The following is a 24006-nucleotide window of genomic DNA, read 5'->3' as shown; positions in this document are numbered from 1 at the left end:
TGGAAGAATATAAAAAGAGGTTAAATGAATTCTTTAATAACAATTTAGATAAAGAAACTGACTTAAATATTGGGATGCTAGCAAAGTGGTGATGACAAATTATTTTATTCCATACAGTAATTAGCTTTACTGTGAGAAAAATGGAGATTAAATTGTATGAAGCAGAAAAACTTTGAATATGCAAATAAACCAAGGAAATGAATGATGTGTAAACTAAAAGCGGAGTAGGGGGGAGAGAGAAAGTCATATCCATAATTTTTATTCAACCTTGTATAAAAGGACGTGCCTCTGGCAAAGTCTAATAAGTATCTGAAAAAATCAGATGTTTATTTAAGAATATGATTATACAATACCAAAATACTCCAATGAACAAGACTGGTTTGAAAACTGAAAAGAAAGTTAAATATCTGGTTGTTATGTTAATATAAATTATACGCTGTTTCAGAATAATTATGTTAAGATATGGAACAATATTAGAAAAGATTTATCAAAGTGGGACAAACAGTAAGTGTCATTATTGGATAGAATTTCAATGTTTTACCTAGATGTTATTTTTGTTTCAGACAGTACCAATACTGATGACAGATTGACCATTTAAATGAAGGTAAAAAGTTATTTCTAAGTTTGTATGGTAAAGGGGAAAAAAACAAGAATTAAATATAAATTGTTGCAAGATGCTAAAGAAACTGATATTGTGTTTCTCCGAAAATAAGCCCTACCTTGAAAATAAGCCCTAGCTTGATTTTTACATGTGCACCCAATATAAGCATTACCCCCCAAATAAGCCCTACTTAAGACTCCGCTCACTCCATTGCACCTGGTTGCACAAGATGGGGTGAGACACATGGGTAAAAATCAAGCTAGAGTGGGGGTGGGGGGTGAAGCTGCCCCACATGCCCCGCACCTACTTACCTTCGGAGAGTTGCAGCCAGGCCTCCCATGCCCCGACACCTGCCTCTCCTCACCAGCCCACTTCTTCTGCAGCCACTCGCCGCCACTTACACGCATCGCCCCCGACCTCAGTTTTGTCATCAGAGGCCTTCAGAAAAAGTAACCGAGGCCTTACCTTTAGGCTTCTGCAGCCGAGAAACGAGCTCTGGATTGATGTGCGTGACACCCCCGGCCTCCATTTTGGCATCAAAGGCCTTTTCTGAAGTGTTTTTTTGGCTGGTTTCTGGCATTTTGTTCTGGTTTCTGGCAACCCCCCCCAACACCCATTGGATTCACTTAAAAACTACGATAAAAAAGGTTTGTAAAATTTGGCGCAGTGACATGGTGGCCCGCTTAATGACTGCAATGACTTATGCTGTAATTCTGGACTCAATTTTGGTCGTAAGTCAAGGACTACCTGTATGTTTAAGAATGCATGGGGAAAATCTTGAATCGAACGCTTGATCAATTGGGAACGTATGTGGAGTAAAGGATTAAAATTTACACTGAATTATAACTTGGAAAAAAAATGTATTGAACCACATTCTTGATGCTCCATTAATGTTCAGAGACTGTGTTCATCTATCCTGGAGGATAAAAACCCTTAGAGTTGCCAACAAATGCAGGAAAATTTGAAAAGCTCATTAACAGACTCTCTGGTAGCTAATTAATTAATTGAGCAATGTTTTCAGTTATCTCCAGGAAAGCAGTTTTCGGAGATTGTTTATCGACAGAAAGTGTTTCTGCACTTCTAGGTGGATGCTGGAAGACCGTGGGGAACAGAAGCTGCAACCTGCAGCCTGCTGACTTTCTAATAAGTGCCACTGAACTCAGGACTTCCTCCTTAGTAAACAGATTTGATTTCTTCACTAGCCTTATCACTAGCCTGAGCAAAGCTGTGCTAATCTAGACCCTCTCATCTCTATTTTGAAGCTGTTGCACAGTTGATGCAACACAGTAAAATGGTACTAGAGAACAGAAGCCCTGAAACAACTTGTCTGAAATTAGAACTCTAGGAGTGCGTAACCTAGAAACAAGCAACTTATTTCTGGCAGTGATGAGTACCTGCTCTCGGGGAAGAGAGACAAGAAGTGGGCAGATGAGACAGGCCTGAGAACTAGCAGCTGCCTAGCTCTAGCACGGCATCAGTAGTCTTTCCAAAATCTCGGCACCATTCCAGGCAGAGAGCAATAACACAAGGATGGACAGTGAGGCATCAGGACAATGTACTGTGCCTCTTCAGTATGGAATGGGACAGCTCGCTGCAGCCAATTCACTGTGGCCAACTTGTCACGGCCAACTCACCATGGTCAGCTCGCTGCAGAACATGCTACGGCCAAGTTGCCACGGGACAACTTCACTGCCGGACATTTTAACCATTCAGTTTAATTACTTAAAATAAATTTTAAAAATATTGTTATTTTTTTTCATTCACATTTCAATCTGTCCCTCCTTTTGCATCCTTTCTTTAATGATTCTATTCCACCATTTATTTGATATTAGCGTCTCTTGTCTTGCAGCAAGTTGTCCTGGAGGAAGTTGGCCATGGTGATTTGGCCGTGGTGAGTTGATTTTGGTGAGTTGGGTGTGGTGATTTGGCCGTGGTGAGTTGATTGTGGTGAGTTGGTATGGCAAATTGTCATAGACCCTTTTCAGACATTCCTTTGGCTAAAATGGGGAAAAAGGAATATAAAGAGTATTTAAGGGACCTGTGATTTCAAAGATAACCCCACCCCTTTTCTAGCTAAATAACAGGTTTAACCAGCATCTGTATCATGGCAGGAAAATTGAGCAAATTGTTGTGAATAATTCACGCTACAACCTATTAAAACCAGTATATACTCCCCGTCATCACAGATTCACATACACTGCCACAAAGAGTGTGCAGTGTACAAATAGGATAAATGAAATAAACAGAACACAACATTTCACAATCGTTAAAAACAAAATACCATACGATAGTCAGCGTTCAGGGTCTTCTGTCCAAATGTAATGCGGTGTTAGGAAATGTACTTTTTGCTTACAGGGATCAGTCCAAGCCTATGACCGTTAAACTGGTACATAATGTCTTATTTCCTTCCAGATATGTGGACCCTCAACCACCAGAATTCCCAGGCTGCACATCTGGAAATGACCAAAACTGGGGAAGCTATCCTAAGTTTCAGGATTTTCAGGGTACTGAAAGGAGATTTCAGGATAAGGAATGGAGCAGATGGCAGAAAACAGAAATCCTCCCTGAGGAATTAGCCCAAGATTCTCTGCACTGCAGGAAAGTAAATCTGTCAGCTATACAGGGCAACCTGCCCACCACCATCATTGCCTTAGATTACTACTTATCCGGGTCATTTTGTTTGCCTTTTGTGTTCACCTAAAGCCCAGGCCCACTCTGTTAAGACGATGTTTCTTGCTCCAAAATGCAGCTGGCACATCCCTGGATGAAAGTACTCTTGAAAGAGCTGTCTTCATTGTCTTTGACCTCTGGGCAGCGCTTTGTTGAATAGAAGGATATATTCTCCTCCCCGGGATGATAGCCTTAGAGATGAAAGCTCATCTTTCTGATTAGCTCTAGGAAAGAAGCTCTAGGGTCAAACTAAGATGGGGAAAAAATGAATCTGAAAGATTATAAGGTTTGGAGTGGGAAATTGTCCCAACTTAAGCACCCGCCTTGGAACAGTCATACCTTGGTGCTTGCTTTCATCTTTGTGAGCTTCCCCCATTCTGGCACTTTCCAGATCTTGGCCTCTAAGGAAAGAAGCAAGTGATCAAACATGTGTCATGACAAAAACCTATGTACTAGTATTAGATGTTGGGATGCAATTACGTAAAGATGGAGTATGTTATCCCAATCCATCTGTAGAGGCTGGATCTTAAATTCCACTTCTTTTTTTTCCTTCATAGAAAGTTCACCCGTACTAGTGCTACTCACTGGAAGATGGATTTCTAAGAATAAAATGTCATTGTCCTGGAATGACTCTGGATGCATCACAGCAAAGGTGACGTGCAACTTTTCCAGAACATACATTTTTCCTAGATACCTTTGCTGCCAAAACAGCACCTTTGCTCCAAGATATGAACATGTTTTGTGATCATCTCAAGGTTGTAGCAAATCTGATTCAAACATTTTGGGAAACCATGTAATTTGCAGAGGCGTCTGAGGCTCTGCCAGAAATAGCTGGTCCTGAGGAACAGGACAGACCCTGGATGCCACTTTAATGCCTTTCCCAAAGAGCATTAAAAAAGCAGACTGACTGGGGTGTGTGTGGCATATATAGCTTTCCTGCTCCATAAACACCTACCTCTCTGGCTGAGGAGGGGGCACAGTAATGTTGACCTCCATATGTTTCCGGAAGTATTCTCTGGATCTTATATCTGCCTATGATCAGGGCCAAGAGGAAAATAAGAACAAGAGACTAATTAGGCTGACTGGTGCAAGTGACAATTTCTAGGATTCTACGAGAATGGGAGGAGGCAGAAATGACAGGGCGGTTGGGCTCTGACATTACTGTACCTAGAGGGGGGAAAAATCATCTCACAAATATCAGTCCTAGTCAGATTTAGGCCAATCACAAAGCAGCTTCTGTCCCAAAGATAACTGAGGGTTACATTTCATGACATACCGTATTTTTCTGTGTATAAGATGCTATTTTTTTTCCTGCAAACACACTGTTCAAAAATCAGGTGTGTCTTATACAAGTGCAGTGTATAATGGTAACCTCCACAGCCCAGGGCATGCCTGTGTGGGTTCTTTACATGCCGCTGCCATGCCGCCTGGTGCAGGTGTCAAGCCCCTGTGGGCTTGCCACTTATGGGAGGGGGCAAGGTCATCGGATGGCGGTGTCCGGAGGCAGCAGATGAGACCAGCAGCATGGATGGCAGCGACAGCCCTTTCCCTCCCTCATACCTGTATGCTGGCCAGGGACCCTGTGGAACACAGCTGCAAGGCCCTCCTGCTCGATAATAGCGGCCAGCCGAACTTCCGGATTTGCCAGCTCAGCTGTTCAGTGGTCCACCAAACAGCTGATCGGCACGGAGAAAGGGCAGTTTAAAACCTGCCTTTGCTTTTTTTGCCTTGCTGTCATGCCGGTGCTCACGCCGGTTTGTTTACCAGGGTCGGAAGGCTGCTGCTGTGAGCTGACTATGCTTGCTCATCGTGCCGATGCTGGTTAGATGGGTGGGGGTTGGGGCCGGCTGGGAGGTGTCTATTTAGAGCGCTGGGAGGTAGTTGCCCCCAGCAGTGACTTTGTTTGCTGTAAGCTTGGAACTCGCATGCCAGAGCGTCTTATACAAGGGTGCGTCTTATACACGGAAAAATACAGTATTTTTGGACTGAGAAGAAAATGAGTCCCTTCTGCTCACCAGAGGTCAAAAGCTTGCAAATAATTTATATGAAAACCCATGTTGGCTCAGACCATTGGCTCCCCTAGCTAATATTATTTTTCAGTTGTGCTCATGGAAATGCAAGAAGCTTATTCTGAGTCAGACTGTGAGCCGAACTACTATATATAATACTTTAAAAATGTGGTTAGCAACTGTACACTTTTTTCCTTACCTGAAAGTAAGGACATCTGACTGGAATAAAACTACCACATCAAGATAAGGGTAGTTTTCTTTTTTTCCCCTTTTTTTTAACTTTAGTGTCTCCAATTTACGTTGTTAAAAAGATCCACTAAATGGCAGATTTTCATTTAAGAGTTTGGGAACCAGGCTGGGACTGCACCAAGAGGGGAAAGGCTTATAACCGATAGCTTCTTATACAAGGCACATTATGTTCGCCATCTGAACCAGTTCCACTGTGCTTCTTTTTGAGAGAGGAAGAAGAAGCAAGAGAATGCCATGCTGCCTCTTTCAAACAATCTACATTTTATTCCATTCAAAGCAAACTCAGCAGTTTGATATGGGCTGCCAAATGCTACCTAAAGGAAATGAATGTGTTAATGGACACCATGCTTGCTTTTCTAGGATTGGGTCTTTCAATACATACAGAACTGCTGCCAAATTCTGGAACAAAACCAAATTGGGTGACAGCTTTGGCATCTTTTACAATTAAACTTGCAGTGGAACTGGGTAAAGGATGAGAAGGTTGAAGAAATTCGATGGCTGTCTGAATTTAGAACGATTCATCTCAATGGGCCATAAGCAGGTCTGCACAGAACATATTTTAAAGATGAACGAGAGACTTCCCAGACTCGTCAGTCTGCTGGCAACAGGAATTGAAGCACAATGCATCCGACAAGTGGCGGGAGGCAAAAGACAAAAACAGTCAAGAGTTCTGGTAGTACCTTTTCAGATTGACACATTTTATTAAAAGGCATCAACTTTTGTCAGTTGCACTCGCGTCATCCCTTCACCGTCACCAAAGCCTTTTAATAAAAGGTGTGAGTCCTTCTGATTTTTGCCATCATAGACTGACGTGCCTTAGAAGAGGGAGGGTGATCCAGAAACACCGAGCTGTTCTGGAAAAGGATTACATCAAAACAGGGGGGAAATGTTCCCATGCGTGCATACAGGCAGTCAGGTTTCTCAAGCCTGCCATAGCCTCAGAACAGGATCTAATTGAGAACCTTCTTCCTCAAGTTGATTTCACTGCAGGAGCAGCAAGGAATACATAGGTATGAAATTAAGCTGATGTACAAAATCATGGAGATCCAGATGTGTTGAGAGTCAATATTGGTCAATCCTGTTCTATCTCATTGACTTAATTCCTCATGTGAGCAGTTCCTTTGCAGGCACCCTATTCTTTGGCTGCTTTCTTCAATTCCGCTATACATTCTTCCTTCAGCTTCTCTTACCTACCGTTTTCACATTCTTCATTTTGTTATTCTTGATTTATCCTTTCTCTACTTTTTGTGGGATGGACAGATAAGTCAGTGATCCATTAAACCACAGCACTAATACCCCTTCCTTTGATACTCTTTAAATTTCCTTTAAGTTTAAATGTCATTCAGCTCTCTTTTTCAAGGTTCCTATTCTTCATTCCAGGGATATTATTACAAGAAGTATATAAGAGTGATCAGGCCGAAAGAAAGTAACTATCCTAGGACTAACAAATCTGGGCTGCAGAAATCTGGACAACCACGAGACTGCAGCAAAGGTGATACCATTAGTAGTATGCAGAGGCTGGGTTTTTTTTATTTTTTAGATTTGATATATCTAGACTATTTTTTAGATTTGATATCTCTAGATTAGCTCCAAATGACCTAGTGAACTTTCTGGGTGAAGTTGATCCAACCACCCACCCCCTTATAACTATACTGTGTTTTACTTGTTGAACAATGCTCCTTGTATCCATTTAACATAGGTGTTCTCAGCCAAAATTTTATTTCACTTTCCTAGGAAACAGGACAGTTTACAAGCACTGGGCAGAGATTATGAATTTCAGGCTGCCATCTGGTATATCACAAAATAGGGAACAATGGAGGGAATGGGAGGGATGAAGGCTGGCATCAAATATTAAATCCTTTGGTTGAGGGACACTGAATCAGCGAACCCTCTAGACTGCCAATGATGATGGGAACTGCAATCTTATAGGATCTAGAATGGCATTACTGTTTTAACCTATTACATAACTATGCTATATGAAAAAACAGGTAGGAATAATTCACTATTGGTACATAATGATTCAAGCTTCCAGGTTCGGGAGCAGATAAAATAACTTTCTGTAACACAAAAGCTTGCATCCCTCATGGATGGGGCCAGGGACAAAAAGATCACCTTTGGCTATTTTGCATGTCCACCTTTTATGAAAAGAATTGGGGCTTGAACATTTAGATACATTTGCTATGACAAATTAATTTGTTTTAGATCTGCCTAACAAAATTAATTTACTTCATTTGGCTCTATACCAACAAATTCTACAAGGCAAAAACTGTTGGAATACAAATGGCTCAAGCCAATAATTACTGGCAATAACAGAAGCTAAAAGCCAGTCATCTCCAACATAATTAAATGCCATTTAGCCATTTTGTTCCGTTTTGTACGTATTTTAGCCTACATTTCTACTTTGAAAGCACCTGCAAAACATTTCAATAACCAGAAAATTGGAAACAGAATTTTAGATAATTAAAAAGAGGAGATGGCTCTGCAAAAGCAGAGATGGCGTCTGCAGCAAAGACCATGGAACTGGTAAGCATATCAGTTCCTTGGAACCTCTAGGCCAGGGGTCAGCAACCTGAAACAGTGAAAGAGCCACTTGGAACCGGTTTCCTCACAAAAGGAAAAACTGGGAGCCGCAAAAAATGTGTGCGCATGCGCGTACATGTGCGCATGCGCAGAACAGGGTTTGACTGAAGAGTGGAGACAAGGCGAGATATGCACCTACCCTGCATATTTGAATTGATTGGTTGAACTTTTTTAGTCCCATTTTTTTTTTTGGACTGCACATGGCAGAGGACTGGGAGCCGCAGGAGACGGATGAAAGAGCCACATGCGGCTCCCGAGCCGCGGGTTGCAGACCTGTGCTCTAGACAAAAGCATATTGGCTCCGGATGGCTGCTCCTGGCAAGCAGACCACAGGAAAGCCATTTTTCATACTAGGTGACAATGGGACTTGCCCTCCTGCTCCCAACCAAGGTGAAGACTTTTAAAGAACACTAAGTTTGCAAACCTCACTTTCTATTTGCTTTCAGAAATTGCTTATTAACTACTCTATAACTAGATCTAGAGATAGGCTTCACAAATCTTCTTCGGGTGAGTTTATCTCCAACTCTGAACCAAATATATTTACAAGCTTAAGAACTTAAATAATTTGAAATAAACAGTGGAAAGCTAAATAGGTTTTTGATCTAAGATAGTTAAAAATGGATTAAGGGTCCAGGTAAATTTACAATGTTGTAAAGTAAGGTTTCTGAATTATCTATAAAAAAATTAAGAACTTTTTTTTAGGAAACAGGTATATTTTGGTTATCCTGGCAATGGCAAGTCATAACAAAAAGATAAGTGATGATTTTAAAAACTGGACATTGGAGGGGGAAAAAATTTTTAAGCAGGAAAAAAAAATACAAAGGCTGATGTCAGTTAATCCTGAGACTTACAGAATGATACAAAACATTATAACAAACGTTAATATTGAAGGAAATCTTTGAAGAATGGAGACAGAAGTTAATAATTACAATATAACATTGTCAGTAATGATATGTTTCTATAAATAGACTAAAACATGTTAATGGAGGAATGAAAGATGTAGGACCAATTTTATGTGATCAATTAAAGTAGAGAATATGGAGCTACAAATGAAAAACCAAGATAATGATTTGGAAAATGATGTGTTACTAGATATACAATAGAAACTGGCTGAAGTTTTAAAAATCGAAAGGAAAATACAAATGATTCACCAAGAGAATGACATGGAAAATACGTTCATATTGGATTTAGTAAAGAGGCTTGCTAAAACCTTAAAGAAATCTGTATGACGGGATAAAGAAGAACTGAAAAAAAATCCTATCACCACTTTTGATTGAATGAAAGATTAAGATTGTTAGAAGTAAAATGAAGAAATATATAGTTGCTTGATTTGATCAAGGTTAAAATATTTGTTGCGATATTCTGGCAACCCTTTATGGACTTTTTGCTGACACCAAGATTGAAGGTTTTACAGATTTATTTATCGTTCATATGGGATGAAGAGATGACTAACTTTTGAAAAGTTATTATACTTGTGGTGATGAAGGTTGGAAGTTCTCTCTCTCCATTATATTCTCTTTTCTTGCACATTTATTCTTTCCACTCTCTCTTCTCTTTCTCTAAGTTTAGTTTGTATTAGGTTTTACTATTGTAATTAAAATTCTTAATAAAATTACATTTGAGATGATTAAAAAAAGATAATCGGTTTGGGATGAACATAAATATGGCTTAAGATGAGACCCTTACACTGTATGAAAATCTCTCTCCATAACTGATTTTTTTTAAAAAAAAACTAGTTAGCAAATAACTATTCCTGTTTGACCAAAGACTGTGTTCTCAGTGATGAATGTTGTGCAATGGCTAGGTATACAATTGGTTCAATATCCAGGAAATGGCAATACTGAACATTTCAATACCTTTTTCAATAATATTGCCTTCTGTTTCATTTTCCTGCTTCTTCATCAAAGATTATTAATGCTATCCTCATTTTGTTTCCATGGCAGGGAAAGGGAAGAGCAAAGTGTCCTCTTAGATTGTAGCATCGTTTCACATTCTGTTAAGACGGCTTAATCTAGCTTATTAACCCAAGAGGCTAATCAATAAGGTGGGTCATGTTGCCTTAATAATCCCTCAAGATTGCATCTATTTTTGGAGTAGACTAGCAATAGCATTAGAGACTGGGGATTATGCCAGGAGTATCAAAAAATAGAAAACATCAGGCTGGTCAGACTGGACAAAAAGCCCAAGCCTGTGTGAATGTTTTTGTGGCAACCTAAGAAAAGATGGCAAACTTACTACTTCTACCATGTATTATTTCTATTATCCCAGGGCTGCAAGACACCTCTTCTTATTTTATTTTATTTCCACTTTGGGGCTGCAGCTTGACTTTCCCCCGAGAGAAAAGTGGGAGTAGCAACATAAAGATGCTAGTGGGCTGTGAAATGGAAGACATGCTGCAGCAAAGGAAGAGAGGATGGGAGCAAGCAGGACACAGAGCTGGGAGATACATCAATGGAGATACATCGGAAGGAATATTACTGGATGACTAAAAGTTTGAAGGTGGTCAGTTTGGGCACATGAAATTTTACTTCCATAAAAAGGCATCAGAGGTGATGAAAACACTGGCTCTCTTGAATACTTATGGCTTCTGTGCCAGGGCTGGAGGCACTGACAATCAAGAATCATGCATATATCTTCCTACATACTAGAAGAAGGAACATCTGCTGCTTCTAATCACTATCATGCACACAGCATGGACCCTAATTTTGGGGCTGTGTTATTATTTGTTCAGTAATTCTTATGAAGTTGTGTGGGTAAGGAACATAGAAAGCTGTCCAATATTGAATCAATCTGCTAGTTTTTCAGCTTGGTACTATCAACACTGCCTGAACATGGGTTTCAAGGATTCCATGAATGCATTTTATCTGAAGATGGTAGGGAATGAAGCTGACACTTCTGCAGGCCAAGCATTGAGCCACACCTTAAGGACAACATCAGAAACAAAAATGCAAGCAACGATCAAGGGCTGATCAAACACAAGACTACCAAATCTGACTTGCAAAAATCCAGACAACCAATAATGGAAGCAAAGAGACGCAGAAAATCTTAACATTTTGTTATCATCTTGTGGCAATTTGTATTCTGCCTTCCTTCTACAACTGGATCACTCGAAATTTTCACATCTAAAGTATGTTTCAGCTCAAGAGGAGGACATCTCAACATGCTGACTTTTGCTTCCCTAAAACTATTTACTGCTGGGACCCATAGGGGGTTTAAATGGACTCTCTCTTTGAAGCTTAGAATGAAGCTAGCCTTCAGAAAGATGCTGACACGGGTGAGGTGGCCCTTTATGCACACTGACATTAGGAATGGTACCTTCTATTAGAACCTTACTGTCACAGGGTGAGGAAACTGCTCTGCTTAAGCTTTTCTTTGCCACATTTGCCACATATTGAAGGCATGGTTGCAACTCGGCAAGTCTGTGGCCAACACATTTTGTGCTAAAATCACTCCTTGCTCAAACTCTGCCTCAAGGTACATAAATGGTGATCCAGCACTGCCATCCACTGGCTGCATTCTGGTTCAGCAATCTCTGTAGCCTGCAGACACCTGGGAAGATCAGCAGTACAGTTGGCCCAGCAGATCCTATTCACTGAGCAAGCGATGTGATCCAAGAACTAGTTGTACAGAACTAGTTGTACAGGGTGTCCTCTAGAATGATGAATGGACTTCTGCTCCCAGAATTTCTAGCAATGGTCATTGTTAGTTAGGAACTCTGGGAATTGAAATCCAAACATTTAGAGTGTTGACCAAGTTGCTTAGCTTGAGACTGCTGGTATCAACATTCTACCATACCTGCCGGATGGGCTCAGGAATCCGATACTTGCAACAAGAATGGACCAGGCGCACCGCTGACAGTAGATTTATCTTATGGCCTACTGAGATGTACACAGGTTTGGTACTCTTGGCACAGCTACGCAACGCCTGGGCAGATAAGAAACAGAGATACTGCTAGACACATGCAAACTGTGCAATGTCCAAAGAACAGAAATGAAGAGGAACAGGTGTCTCTTCTATTTAACAAAATAGCTCTGTGGAAAATTTTACCTAATGGAATGAGAAGCTGGATTTTGAAATGGAAGAAAAAAAAAGTGAATATGCAGCATTCACATTTATTAATCAGTTTTCTATAAGCACCCCAGACAAAATCTGATACTTAAGACAATGTTCATGTTGGAAAGCAAAGACTGCTTCAGAGACTGAGGATAAATCCGTCTTTCTTTTCTATTGCACTCATTTCTTCAGATTCTTTCCACTTCCAATAGACATGCTCTAGGTAAAGGGAAAGGTTCCCCCGCACATGCGTGCTAGTCGTTTCTGACTCTAGGGGCCGGTGCTCATCTCCGTTTCAAAGCCAAAGAGCCAGCGTTTATCCGAGGATGTCTCCGTGGTCATGTGGCCGGCATGACTAGACGCCAAAGGTGCACGGAACGCTGTTACCTTCCCACCGTGGTGGTCCCTATTTTTCTACTTGCATTTTTACGTGCTTTCAAACTGCTAGGTTGACAGAAGCTGGGACGAGTAACAGGTGCTCACTCTGCTACGCGGCACTCAGGATTCGACCCGCCAAACTGCTGACCTTCTGATCGACAAGCTCAGCGTCCTAACCCACTGAGCCACCGCGTCCCTTAGACATGCTCTACCTTCCCAAAAATACTTACCATACCCAAGATTTTCCCAGAGGTACTTGTGAGTGGGAATGCATCTCCTCCTGTCTGAAGATCTTGAATCTGAAGTATGGAGAAAGAAATTTACTACAGCAGATGTGTTGAGACAGATGAAGTAATTGGATTAATTCAAGATTCATTCCTAAACTGTAGCCTTTTCTGAAAAAAATAGGAGGGGATTGTGCTAGTCAAGTATTAGTGTTTCTTCTCCACTGCTGTTCTATACAGGACACTTCTAAATAAAGATCTGAAATCAAAATAGCTTGGCTGGAATTCTCCTTTAAAGGTTTTACTCTGCATAGGTAAGTGTCTTCCCCTGCAATAATCTTCATGGGTCAAAACCATGCAACACACACAAACACATATACAGCAGGAATGCAAGGTTAACTGTATTTTTAATACAGAGAGCAGAGCATCTTGGTCACTACATAATTGTCAATCAGTCTGAACATATTTCATCCTGTAGGTAACACCGTTTTCTCATTTTAAATGAAAAAAAACAAACCCAGAACAGCTATTTGTACATAGCAGTTTCTCCAATTTTGACAAGATGTTCTTCTAACATCCCCCTACTGTTTGGAATTAAGAATGTGAAATGTAATTCACACCTTTCAACACTTACTTGTTTCTTGTGAAGCTCATCATTGGCCAAACCTTCCACCTGCAAGAGATTTTTGGCTACACCAATACAGGGAAGACCTGTGAGAACACCAAGATGGCAAGCGATGCCAAAACCTGTTGAATATAATGCAGAAGAAGGAGAAGTTGGGGAAAAACTGGTAAGGGAAGTTTCAATTTTGTTGTGAAGAGAAAATCTCGCACTACTTTTTAAGGGCATGAGTTTGAACAAGCTCCCAAAGGAAGGGCAAACCATGATGAAACCAACGAGAAGGAAACAAGACAGCTGTTAATCTTGCAATACATTTCTTGATGTTCACCAAAATACCAACTGGTTACTGTGCTGTTCCTTTTGGGCATCAGGGAGGACAGACTTTTCACTGTCAGCAAGCAGGCTAGTTCAGCCTACAGCCCCTTCCTTCCTGTCTGACAACTGCCAAGGAGATGAACACGAATCATTTCCCCAATCTAATGTAGTGGGTCCGACGCAAGGAAGAGACGCCAGCCGGAGTACGAGTTCAGCTCTTTATTTGGAGGTGGGGTTGTACTGAAGAACAAGGGCTACCTGGCCTCCTTATATACCTGGCCAGGTAGGCGGCTGGCCAATGGGGTTGGCCCTAGGTTTCCCACCGAAACTGGGTTTCCCGCCGAAACCATCCAGGCCAACGCCCCCTGGTGGCTGCTGCTATGCAGATGCCTGCACCTGGATACATAACACCCAAGATCTCTGCAAACACTACAATAACGAGAAATCAACCAATGACTCCCCATGCTGGCATCTTCCAGGCATCCTCTAACAGAGATGGAAAGTAAATCTAAAGGATTTACTAGCAAGGATGGCCCAGGAAACTTACCTCTGTGGTGCAGGATGCCGTTTCCGTCTACAAGAAGCACCTAGGGGGAAAAAAACCCACAAAGGGGCACTTCAATAATAGGTAACACAGTGGGAAGCTTTTTCAGTAATGGAGATGTCAGTGTTGCCTTTGTTGGTTTGCATACACAAAGTATCAAAAAAGAAGGCAAATAACATTGGTGGTCCTCTTCCATAAAGTGAAGCCTAGTCACAGAATCTGTCACTGAAAAACATTATATATATATATATATATATATATATATATATATATATATATATATATATATATATATATATATATATATATATATATATATATGGATCTTTAATTATTCGGGTTTTTTCCCGCGTAGAACTAAAGGTGTAGATCCAGAGATCCAGAAAACAATCATTCCCAGAGAAAAATCATCCAGATGTCCTAAGCTCTATGGTCTGCCCAAGATACACAAAGAAGGAACCCCACTCAGACCCATAGTCAGCTCCATAGGCTCACCTCTACAAAATCTAGCCAAATTTCTTGCCAAACAACTACAGCCTTATGCAAATTCCATCACCTCACACGTACAAGATTCATTCCATTTCATAGAGATCATAAGTAAACTAAACTTACAGCCCTGTGACCTACTTGTGAGCTTCGATGTCGTATCCCTCTTCACCCAAGTGCCAATCAAAGAAGCCTTGACAGCTATCCGAAATAAATACAACCCCCCAAAACACATCCTAGATCTGACCAACCACTGCCTATCTAACACATACTTCATCTACAATGGACAAAGATACAAACAAATGGAAGGAGCACCCATGGGATCACCCCTTTCACCTGTCATCGCAAACCTCTACATGGAACACTTTGAAACCCTCGCTCTAGAAAAATCCAACCACAAACCCAAACTCTGGCTCAGATACGTAGATGACACCTTCGTAATCTGGCCACACGGCAAAGAAAAACTGGATAACTTCCTCACACACCTCAATAGCCTACACACCAAAATACAATTCACCATGGAAACAGAAGCTAACAATCAACTTCCCTTCCTTGATGTCTTAGACTACAAGAAATCCAACGGCTCCCTAGGACACACTATCTACCATAAAAAAACACACACAAACCGCTATCTGAATGCACTCTCACACCACCACCCAGCACAGATCAACTCCGTAGCCAAGACACTCATCTCCAGAACAAAACACCTAGCTGACGAACAACACCAAAAAACCGAACTACACACTCTCACTAATGTACTAACAGCCAATGGATTCCAAAGAAACACGATTACCAACTTAATCCGAAGAGAGACACCCACAAAAACCCAAGACAGAGAACAAGAAAATGGCAAAGCCCTCCTCCCATACTTAAAAGGGACCACAGACAGAATCAGCAAGGTCCTCCAAAAACACAACATCAAAACAGCATTCTACACAGACAGAAAAATATCCACCATCCTAAGAAACCCCAAGGACATAATTGGCTTAGAAAACCAAGGAGTATACGAAATCCCATGCTCCACCTGTCCCACCACATACATCGGACAGACCAACAGAAGAATAAGTGCACGCATTGAAGAGCACAAAAACTCACTCACAAAAGAACAAACTTCATCCCTGGTCCAACACTTTGAAGCCACGGGACATGAAATTGATTTTAAAAAAACCAAAACTATTGCCAAAATTGAACATTTTAACAACAGAATAATCAGAGAAGCCATTGAGATAGAAAAACGCCCCCACAGCATAAACAAACGAGATGATACCTCTCGCCTACCAACCATTTTGAAACCCGCCTTGATTGACAGACGAGTCCCAACCACCAAGAATGATAGACCCAAACTCATGATAACACATGACATCACCACCACACAACCATTCAAAAAGCAAATCCGAACCCACAATGATAACGAGGCACAACCACAAAACAGAAACCTAACCACAGCTGCAACATCAGCCACTTTAAACCCCTCCAAACCACACAATAAGCAAACTGACACCCACTATAAAAACATGGCACCACCACAAACACGAAGCCGAACAAAAGCAGCACAACTCACCAGCTCAGGTCTAAGGCTGGCAGCTAAGACCAGCCCATCCACTCAAAACACACCCCCACCCAATCAGAACACACCCACCATTCAAAACACACTCCCACCCAATCAGAACACACTTACTCCCCCACCCAATCAGAGCAACCTCCACCCACAGAACACACCCCCTCTGGCAGTTTAAAAAAGAGGAACAAACAGCCACATGCTTCTCCCAGAAGAAGGAAGCAGAAGCCTCCAGCCTGATGATGACGGATGGGATTCTGTCGAAACGTCGCCCCTACACCTTTAGTTCTACGCGGGGAAAAACCCGAATAATCAAAGATCCACATACGAACACCCGCGGAAACCTCAGAAAACATATATATATATATATATATATATATATATATATATATATATATATATATATATATATATATATATATATATATATATATATATATATATATGTTTTCTGAGGTTTTCGCGGGTGCCTGTATGTGGATCCTTGGTTTTTCGGGTTTTTCCCCGCGTAGAATTAAAGGTGTAGGCGCAATGGGACTCCGTCGAAACGTTGCGCCTACACCTTTAATTCTACGCGGGGAAAAACCCGAAAAACCAAGGATCCATATATATATATATATATATATATATATATATATATATATATATATATATATATATATATATATATATATATATATATATATATATGTTTGAAATGCATATCAGTCTCCCTTTAATTCTTTGTTAGCAATCTAAAAAAATTTACACAAATATGAGCTGTCACTGTTGTGACTACTGCCTGTCGATGGCCTTCGATTAGGCCAAAACAGGAAATAAAGAATTGTCCCATATATATATATAAAGTGACATGTTGAAACTCATATTCATTTTTTAGTTGAGATCCCACCCTAGCTGGTGTTATCCAGGTGTATGGGTTTATAAATACTATCATTCTCAAGCCAATGCAAGTTAGTCACAGATACCTAAAGGGAACATCCATATTCACAGGGACTAAGCCACCGAATGCTAGGGGCCAGAAGTCTTGATGCCCTGGTTATTATTTCTTTGAAGGAGTGGAATGCTGGATGAATGCTCGACTAGATCGTCCGGGATCTAGTCGAGGGTGAGCAAGCGGACCTGGCCTGCATCACGGAAACCTGGTTGGGCCCAGAGGGTGGTATCCCCCTGGTTGATCTTTGCCCACCAGGCTTCCGGGTGCTACACCGGCCTCGGACTCAGGGTAGGGGTGGGGGAGTGGCTGTGGTTATGAGGGAGACCTTATGTCCGCAGGAGGCCACCGTTCCTCAGATAGTCGGATGTGAATCTCTCTTATTGAGGTTTGGTCCTAGGGCGCAGTTGGGCTTGCTGCTCGCGTACCTTTCGCCTAGTCGCATAGCAGCAGCCCTGCCTGAGCTTCTTGATATCCTCTCAGGGCTGGTGATTGAGTTTCCCAAACTTATGGTTTTGGGAGACTTCAATCTACCATCCCTGGGAGGAGCATCTGAGTTAGCTCGGGAGTTCATGGCTTCCATGATGGCCATGGACCTGACGCAGGTAATTCATGGACCGACCCATGAGGGAGGCCACACCCTTGACTTGGTTTTCTTATCTGGTCGGTGGTTAGATGATTTTGGTGGGGGCTCCCCAATTGTTATGCCCCTGTCATGGACCGATCATCATCTCCTGCGGCTGGTCTTCCGTTTTGCCACTCCCCACCGTGGGGTTGTTGAACCAACTAGATGGTTCCGCCCCAGGCGCTTAATGGACCCTGAGAGGTTTCAGGCAGCGCTGGGGCCCCCACCTGCCTCCTTAGCTCACAGCTCGGCAGATGCCTTAGTGGAAGCCTGGGAAAGGATGGCCACGGAGGCACTTGACCGAGTTGTACCCTTGCGGCCCCTGACCCGGCGCAGATCCCAATGGGCTCCATGGTTCTCGGCGGAGCTCCGGGAGATGAAGCGTCGGAGACGGGGCCTAGAGAGCGTTTGGAGGTCCAGCCGATCTGAATCCGACCGATTGCGACTAAGAACCCATATTAGGTCTTATCTCGCAGCGATGAGGGTAGCGAGATCTAACTACTTCGCTGCCCTCATCGCGTCCGCAGATAACCGCCCGGCCGCCTTGTTTAGGGTGACCCGCTCCCTCCTTAACCAGGAGGTTAGTGGGGAACCCTTGCAGGGGCGTGCCGAGGAATTTAGTCAACATCTGTCGGACAAAATCGCTCGGATTCGGACCGGTTTGGACTCCGACTGGGCAGTATCGGACGATCAGGACACGAGCGATCTTGTCAATGTCACCTGGGAGGAGTTCGATCCTGTGACTCCGGAGGAAGTGGACAGGATCATGGGGAGGCTGAGCTCCACCACATGTTTATTGGACCCGTGCCCTTCCTGGCTGGTTTATGCCCACGAGGCTGGTTCCAGGCGGTTATATCTGCTTCTTTGAGTGAGGGTAGTTTTCCCGCCGCCTTGAAAGAGGCGGTGGTGAGACCTCTCCTCAAGAAGCCTGCCTTGGACCCGGCTGTTTTGAATAACTTTCGTCCGGTCTCCAACCTTCGCTTTCTTGCGAAGGTTGTTAAGAGTGTGGTGGCGCATCAGCTCCCTCTGGTCCTGGATGAAGCGGATTATCTAGACCCGTACCAATCGGGCTTCAGGCCCGGGTACAGCACGGAGACGGCATTGGTCGCGCTGGTGAATGATCTCTGGAGGGCTCGGGACAGAGGATACTCCTCTGTTCTAGTCCAATTAGACCTCTCAGCGGCTTTCGATACCATCGACCATGGTATCTTGCTGCGGCGTCTCAGGGGATTGGGAGTGGGAGGCACGGTTCTTCAGTGGTTCTCCTCCTATCTCCTGGGACGCTCGCAGTCGGTGTTGGCAGGGGGGCAGAGGTCGACCGCGAGGCCTCTCGCTTGTGGAGTCCCTCAGGGGTCAGTCCTCTCGCCCCTTCTGTTCAACATCTACATGAAACCGCTGGGTGAGATCATTCGTGGTTTTGGAGTTGGGTATTATCAGTATGCTGATGATACCCAACTTTTCATTTCGACCCCAAACCACCCCAGTGATGCCCTCGACGTGATGTCCCGGTGCCTGGAGGCGGTCCGGGTCTGGATGGGGAGGAACAGGCTTCGTCTCAACCCTGACAAGACGGAGTGGCTGTGCGTACCGGCATCTCGGGATATTCAGGATATCCCACCCCTCATTATGGGGGGTGAGTCATTACCTCCTGTAGATAGGGCTCGCAACTTGGGAGTCCTCCTAGATTCACAACTCTCCTTAGAAGACCATATTGTAGCTGTGACTAGGGGGGCGTTCGCCCAGGTTCGCCTGGTGCGCCAGTTGCGGCCCTATCTAGACCGGGATGCCTTGCGCACGGTCACCCATGCGCTCGTGACCTCTCGTCTTGATTACTGCAACGCTCTCTACATGGGGCTACCCTTGAAGACCACTCGGAGGCTCCAACTGGTACAGAATGCAGCCGCGAGAGTTGTATCGGGGGTTTCCCGATACTCCCGTGTTACACCTTTGCTCCGCGAGCTGCATTGGTTGCCAGTTGTCTTCCGGGTGAGGTTCAAGGTGTTGGTTATGACCTACAAAGCCCTCCATGGCATGGGTCCAGAATACCTTGGGGAGCACCTGCAGCCGGCGTCAACTTCCCTCCGCCCAGTACGCTCCCACAGAGAGGGCCTCCTCAGGGTGCCGCCGGTCAAAGAATGCCGACTGGTGGCCCCCAGGGGGAGAGCGTTCTCTGTGGGTGCACCGGATTTATGGAACCATCTTCCGGTAGAGCTCCGGATGGCGCCCGATCTCCGCTCCTTCCGGCGCGACCTTAAAACCCATCTCTTTAAACAAGCGGGCCTGGCCTGATGGGATGGGGTGGGATTTTATTATGACTTCAATTTTATATTTGTATATTTATGGGCATTGTTTAATCATGTTTTAATAATTTTAATTTTTGTATCCTATTTTTATGTATTGCCCTGTTCACCGCCCTGAGTCTCTTGAGAGAAGGGCGGTATATAAATTAAATTAATAAATAATAATAAAAATAATAAATATATCCTTGGCATAAGGTAGCAGCACTCCTTTCATTAACAAAAACTATCCCACCTGGGGCCTGAGGCCAGGCTTCTGTGTCTCTAGCCGCTGTATAGCCTCCAGTAAAAAAGGGACTTCTCGGAAAGCCAGGAATCCTGCCACATAGGGAGCATTCACAGCCACCACGTAACAGTCTTCGTATAGGACCTGTGATGACAGAAGAAAAAGTGACATTTTTGCCAAGGAGCAAGACTAATATTTTTAAGGTCATCTAAGTTAGAGGTGGGCACCCCAACCCATGAACTGAACGGAGCTCCCAGTTCCCATTTGGCATGACCTAACCAAATCAACAAAATGGTTCAAATTTAACCTTTTCATGTGTTTGCAAATTTAGGGTGAAAAGAGATACAGCACTGTAAGCCTCTGCAAGGCCAAGTATCTACTGTTGTTGCAATACCACATTGCTCCCTACAGTTCTAGAGACTTCTTTAAAATGATAAGTAAATAAACATTTTTTAAGCGTTTACTTAAAATATTAAGCAAGAAAGAAATAAAAAACAGGTAAGAAAAAGGATTTCCTGCTTCTGATCTCAACTAAAAGTTTGTCTACCAAACTGTTCTTTGAGATCATCTATTTCAAGTCTCAGAGCTGGGGTGGGGGAAGCTTATCTCCTGCCAATTTTCTTTCTCTCAACAACTCCAGAATTTTGTATTTGGCAGCGAAGGCCAGGAATATTTTGATTGTTCAATGTAGTGGGCAATCACATTTGTGCTCTCTTACAACTAAAATGGCACTGAACAATATCTGTATTTTCAACACAATGTTTAGAAATGCTTTCAAGAAGGTAAAACTGATATATTTTTACATACATCACCTCGTTCTCTATGGAGAAATCAAAAATACACCTGAAAATCTTTTAAGGAATGGCTGAATCAGTGGAAAACATACGGTACATATTCATGCATCCAGCCCTTTATCAGATCTGGTGGTTTCCGAGTCTCTCTAAAGCAGGGGTTCCCAACCAGGGGTGCGAGATGATATTCCAGGGTGATGTGAAAACTTGGGTTTTCAAAATTATAGTGTATATCCATAATTTGTTGCGGTTATTTTGAACTTTTCTAAGGGGTGCGAGATTATATCAGAAGCGTTCTAGGGGTGCAGGGTATAGAAAAGGTTAGGAGCCGCTGCTCTGAAGTATCCATTGTCTGAAGAGATGCTCTTGTAGGCAACCGTGATGCATATGGGAATTTGAAAAGAAGTAAAATTATAACTCCGTAACTTCACTCTGAGATAGCAAAACTGGCAAAGATTTACAAAACTTTGAAAATGCTATATAGTCTTTTCACCTAGAGAATGTTGATGGGATTGATGGTCCTCAACGTTTCCCAATTTGAGAATCAGAGGACTGGGAGATCACAGTTTGAAAAGTGACAAGTAAAACTGACAATAGCTGGACCACAGCTAAATTTGACAACGGTCCCAAAACTCACCACTGACTCTTGAATTGCTTCTAAGATTTTATCCTCAATCCTACTATGGAAACAAATATCTCAGTAGCTGGAACCCACTTAGTAATTAAAGTTACTAAGGCAGGCAGTCAAACATTTGGAAACTGGATTTTTAATCTTCTTAATATATTAATCCTAGATGTGCAAAAATTCCTTGTAATGCCTTTAGCCTTTTATCTTTGTTACCTCAAGTTCTGGGTAGCTGAGCACCACTAGTGAAGCACAGGCACGTCTGGCATCTTCTTTGAGATAAGACAAATCCATTCCTCCAACTCTTTCCAGTCCAGTAAAGGAGGAATTGCTCTGCCATTCTTCTGTGTCTTGTTCAATCACATCTTCTTTCATCTGGATCTGTTGACTAAAGAATACAATAGGACTACCGTAGATAAAACCTGCCAGTTGCCAGTATTATTTAAGGCAAAAAGCACTATGGCTGATATAAAAAGTGGTAACAAATGAAAAAGAGAGAGAAATGCATGTAAACGGACAAATGATGCTTCCAAAATAGAATGCTGAACTATTTTGAATTTTGTGAAAAAGATTTTTTTTTCAAATGATCATGAATATTTATTGGTTTCAAAGAACTTAATAAACGATCCTATTCTATGCCTCCACTATTAATCCACTGAAGAACATAAAAACAACTACACAAATCTACCAGTCTGTCAAATACAATATTCAGCTTCCACTGTGGCTTACCAGATGTGGGGACTCCATAAGAAATGAACCCAGTATCCCACGCAAGATGTCTAGTAACTGTATGTGGAAGCATATTGCCTCTTACACGGGGCTAAATATCTCCAATGTCCTGGTGGCAATAATCCCACTGCTCAATTCATAAACAGGGATCCTGGGGGTCTCCAGATATGGACAACTTGTGACCTTCCACCTACTTATTGAGACTAACAGGAACTGGAGAGCTCAAACAACTTGTTTTAAGTGTCCTACAATATTTTCTTCATCTTCTCTAAATCTCCCACTATTTTTCATGGGATGATCTCAGCTTCTAGAACTGAGCAGGAGAGAGAGAAACTTCTCCATCTTCATTAACGCTGTATCAGATTGTGTCGCTACCCTGTGATCCTTTGGTTTTTCTACCCAAAATTCTCTCTTTTCTATGCTGAAATGTTCTACTTGAGCTGCATCTTTCTCCAAAGACTCTGCTCCAGCTTTTGATTTTTACTGACTTGTTCTGTGCCCTGGAGAACATTGATGGATTTATATGGGAGAGAGAGAAACTTCTCCATCTTCATTAACGCTGTATCAGATTGTGTCGCTACCCTGTGATCCTTTGGTTTTTCTACCCAAAATTCTCCCTTTTCTATGCTGAAATGTTCTACTTGAGCTGCATCTTTCTCCAAAGACTCTGCTCCAGCTTTTGATTTTTACTGACTTGTTCTGTGCCCTGGAGAACGTTGATGGATTTCATGGGCCTTTTTTTCAGATTAAATGCCATTAAATTCTAGCACCGCAGACAGGGCTGTGTGGTGATCTTTGGACTCCAAAGGGAGAAACACAGGAAAAGAGGGGCTCCTGTGACAGGAAAGCCTCTGCCGGCCAGGCTCTTTTTCCTTTTTTCCCCCTTCGAATCAAGATCATCGCTTGGCCCTACTAGAGAACCCGGGGAAAAGCAGCTGACAATGTCTAGATCCGCAGCCCCCAATTCCGGGAAGGAGGCACCACACCGCCTCCTCTCTGCATGCTCCGGGCTGCTCGCATTCTTGTCCAGAAGCGAGTCCTCTTCGGCTCAGGGCAGAGGAGGTTCAGCCAGCTGCCCCTAGAGGCCTCCCTTCCTTGCTGGGGGCTTTTAAGTTGTCGCGATTCCTGCTGAGCCAGAGCCCCAGGCTTCCCTCCCCATTCCCAACCTGCCAGGTAGGTGGCGGCTTGCAAGCAAGGCGCCCTAGATCCCTCCGCAGCCACGAGGGACCCAGGAGGCGGAGCCAGACTCGGTAGCTCAAAGAAATACAAATCCCAGGTTCCCCGGTGGCAGGAAAATCTCCTGAGTCTTTCTTCATCCCTGGTTCCCCCCGGCTAGCGTTTTACCGCTCCCAGCGCCGCAAAGTCTCCCCTTCTTCCTCCCTTGCTCCCGTCCCGTCCGTCATTGCGTCCGCGCCCTGGGTTTTCCTACTTCCTGGGACTTCGGCGGCTCCTCCTGCACGATTACGACGCCCGGCGCTCCGTCCCTTCCTTGG

The 24006-nt window shown here is 43.1% G+C and overlaps 1 protein-coding gene across 2 annotated transcripts; it reads right to left on the bottom strand.

Annotated features, from left to right (window-relative positions):
• Window positions 1-2008: 2008 nt before the first annotated feature.
• Window positions 2009-23933, bottom strand: ENDOV (endonuclease V). 2 transcript variants are annotated; one of them, XM_083351527.1, is made up of 10 exons: window positions 23858-23933; window positions 22001-22172; window positions 20378-20512; window positions 14249-14288; window positions 13399-13511; window positions 12771-12839; window positions 11905-12033; window positions 4227-4303; window positions 3611-3672; window positions 2009-3520 (listed from the first exon to the last, which is right to left on the bottom strand). In XM_083351527.1, exons 1-10 carry the CDS (start codon window positions 23914-23916, stop codon window positions 3516-3518), a joined length of 861 nt encoding a protein of 286 aa, XP_083207653.1. In that variant the 5' UTR covers window positions 23917-23933; the 3' UTR covers window positions 2009-3515. The 2 variants fall into 2 exon arrangements, with proteins under 2 accessions (XP_083207653.1, XP_083207652.1); XM_083351526.1 differs by having other exon boundaries at window positions 3502-3672.
• Between the last annotated feature and the right edge of the window lie 73 nt (window positions 23934-24006).

Source organism: Vipera ursinii (assembly GCF_947247035.1).
Source record: "Vipera ursinii genome assembly, chromosome: 2".
NCBI classification, from domain to species: Eukaryota; Metazoa; Chordata; class Lepidosauria; order Squamata; family Viperidae; genus Vipera; species Vipera ursinii.
This window is presented reverse-complemented; position numbering and strand designations above follow the sequence as displayed.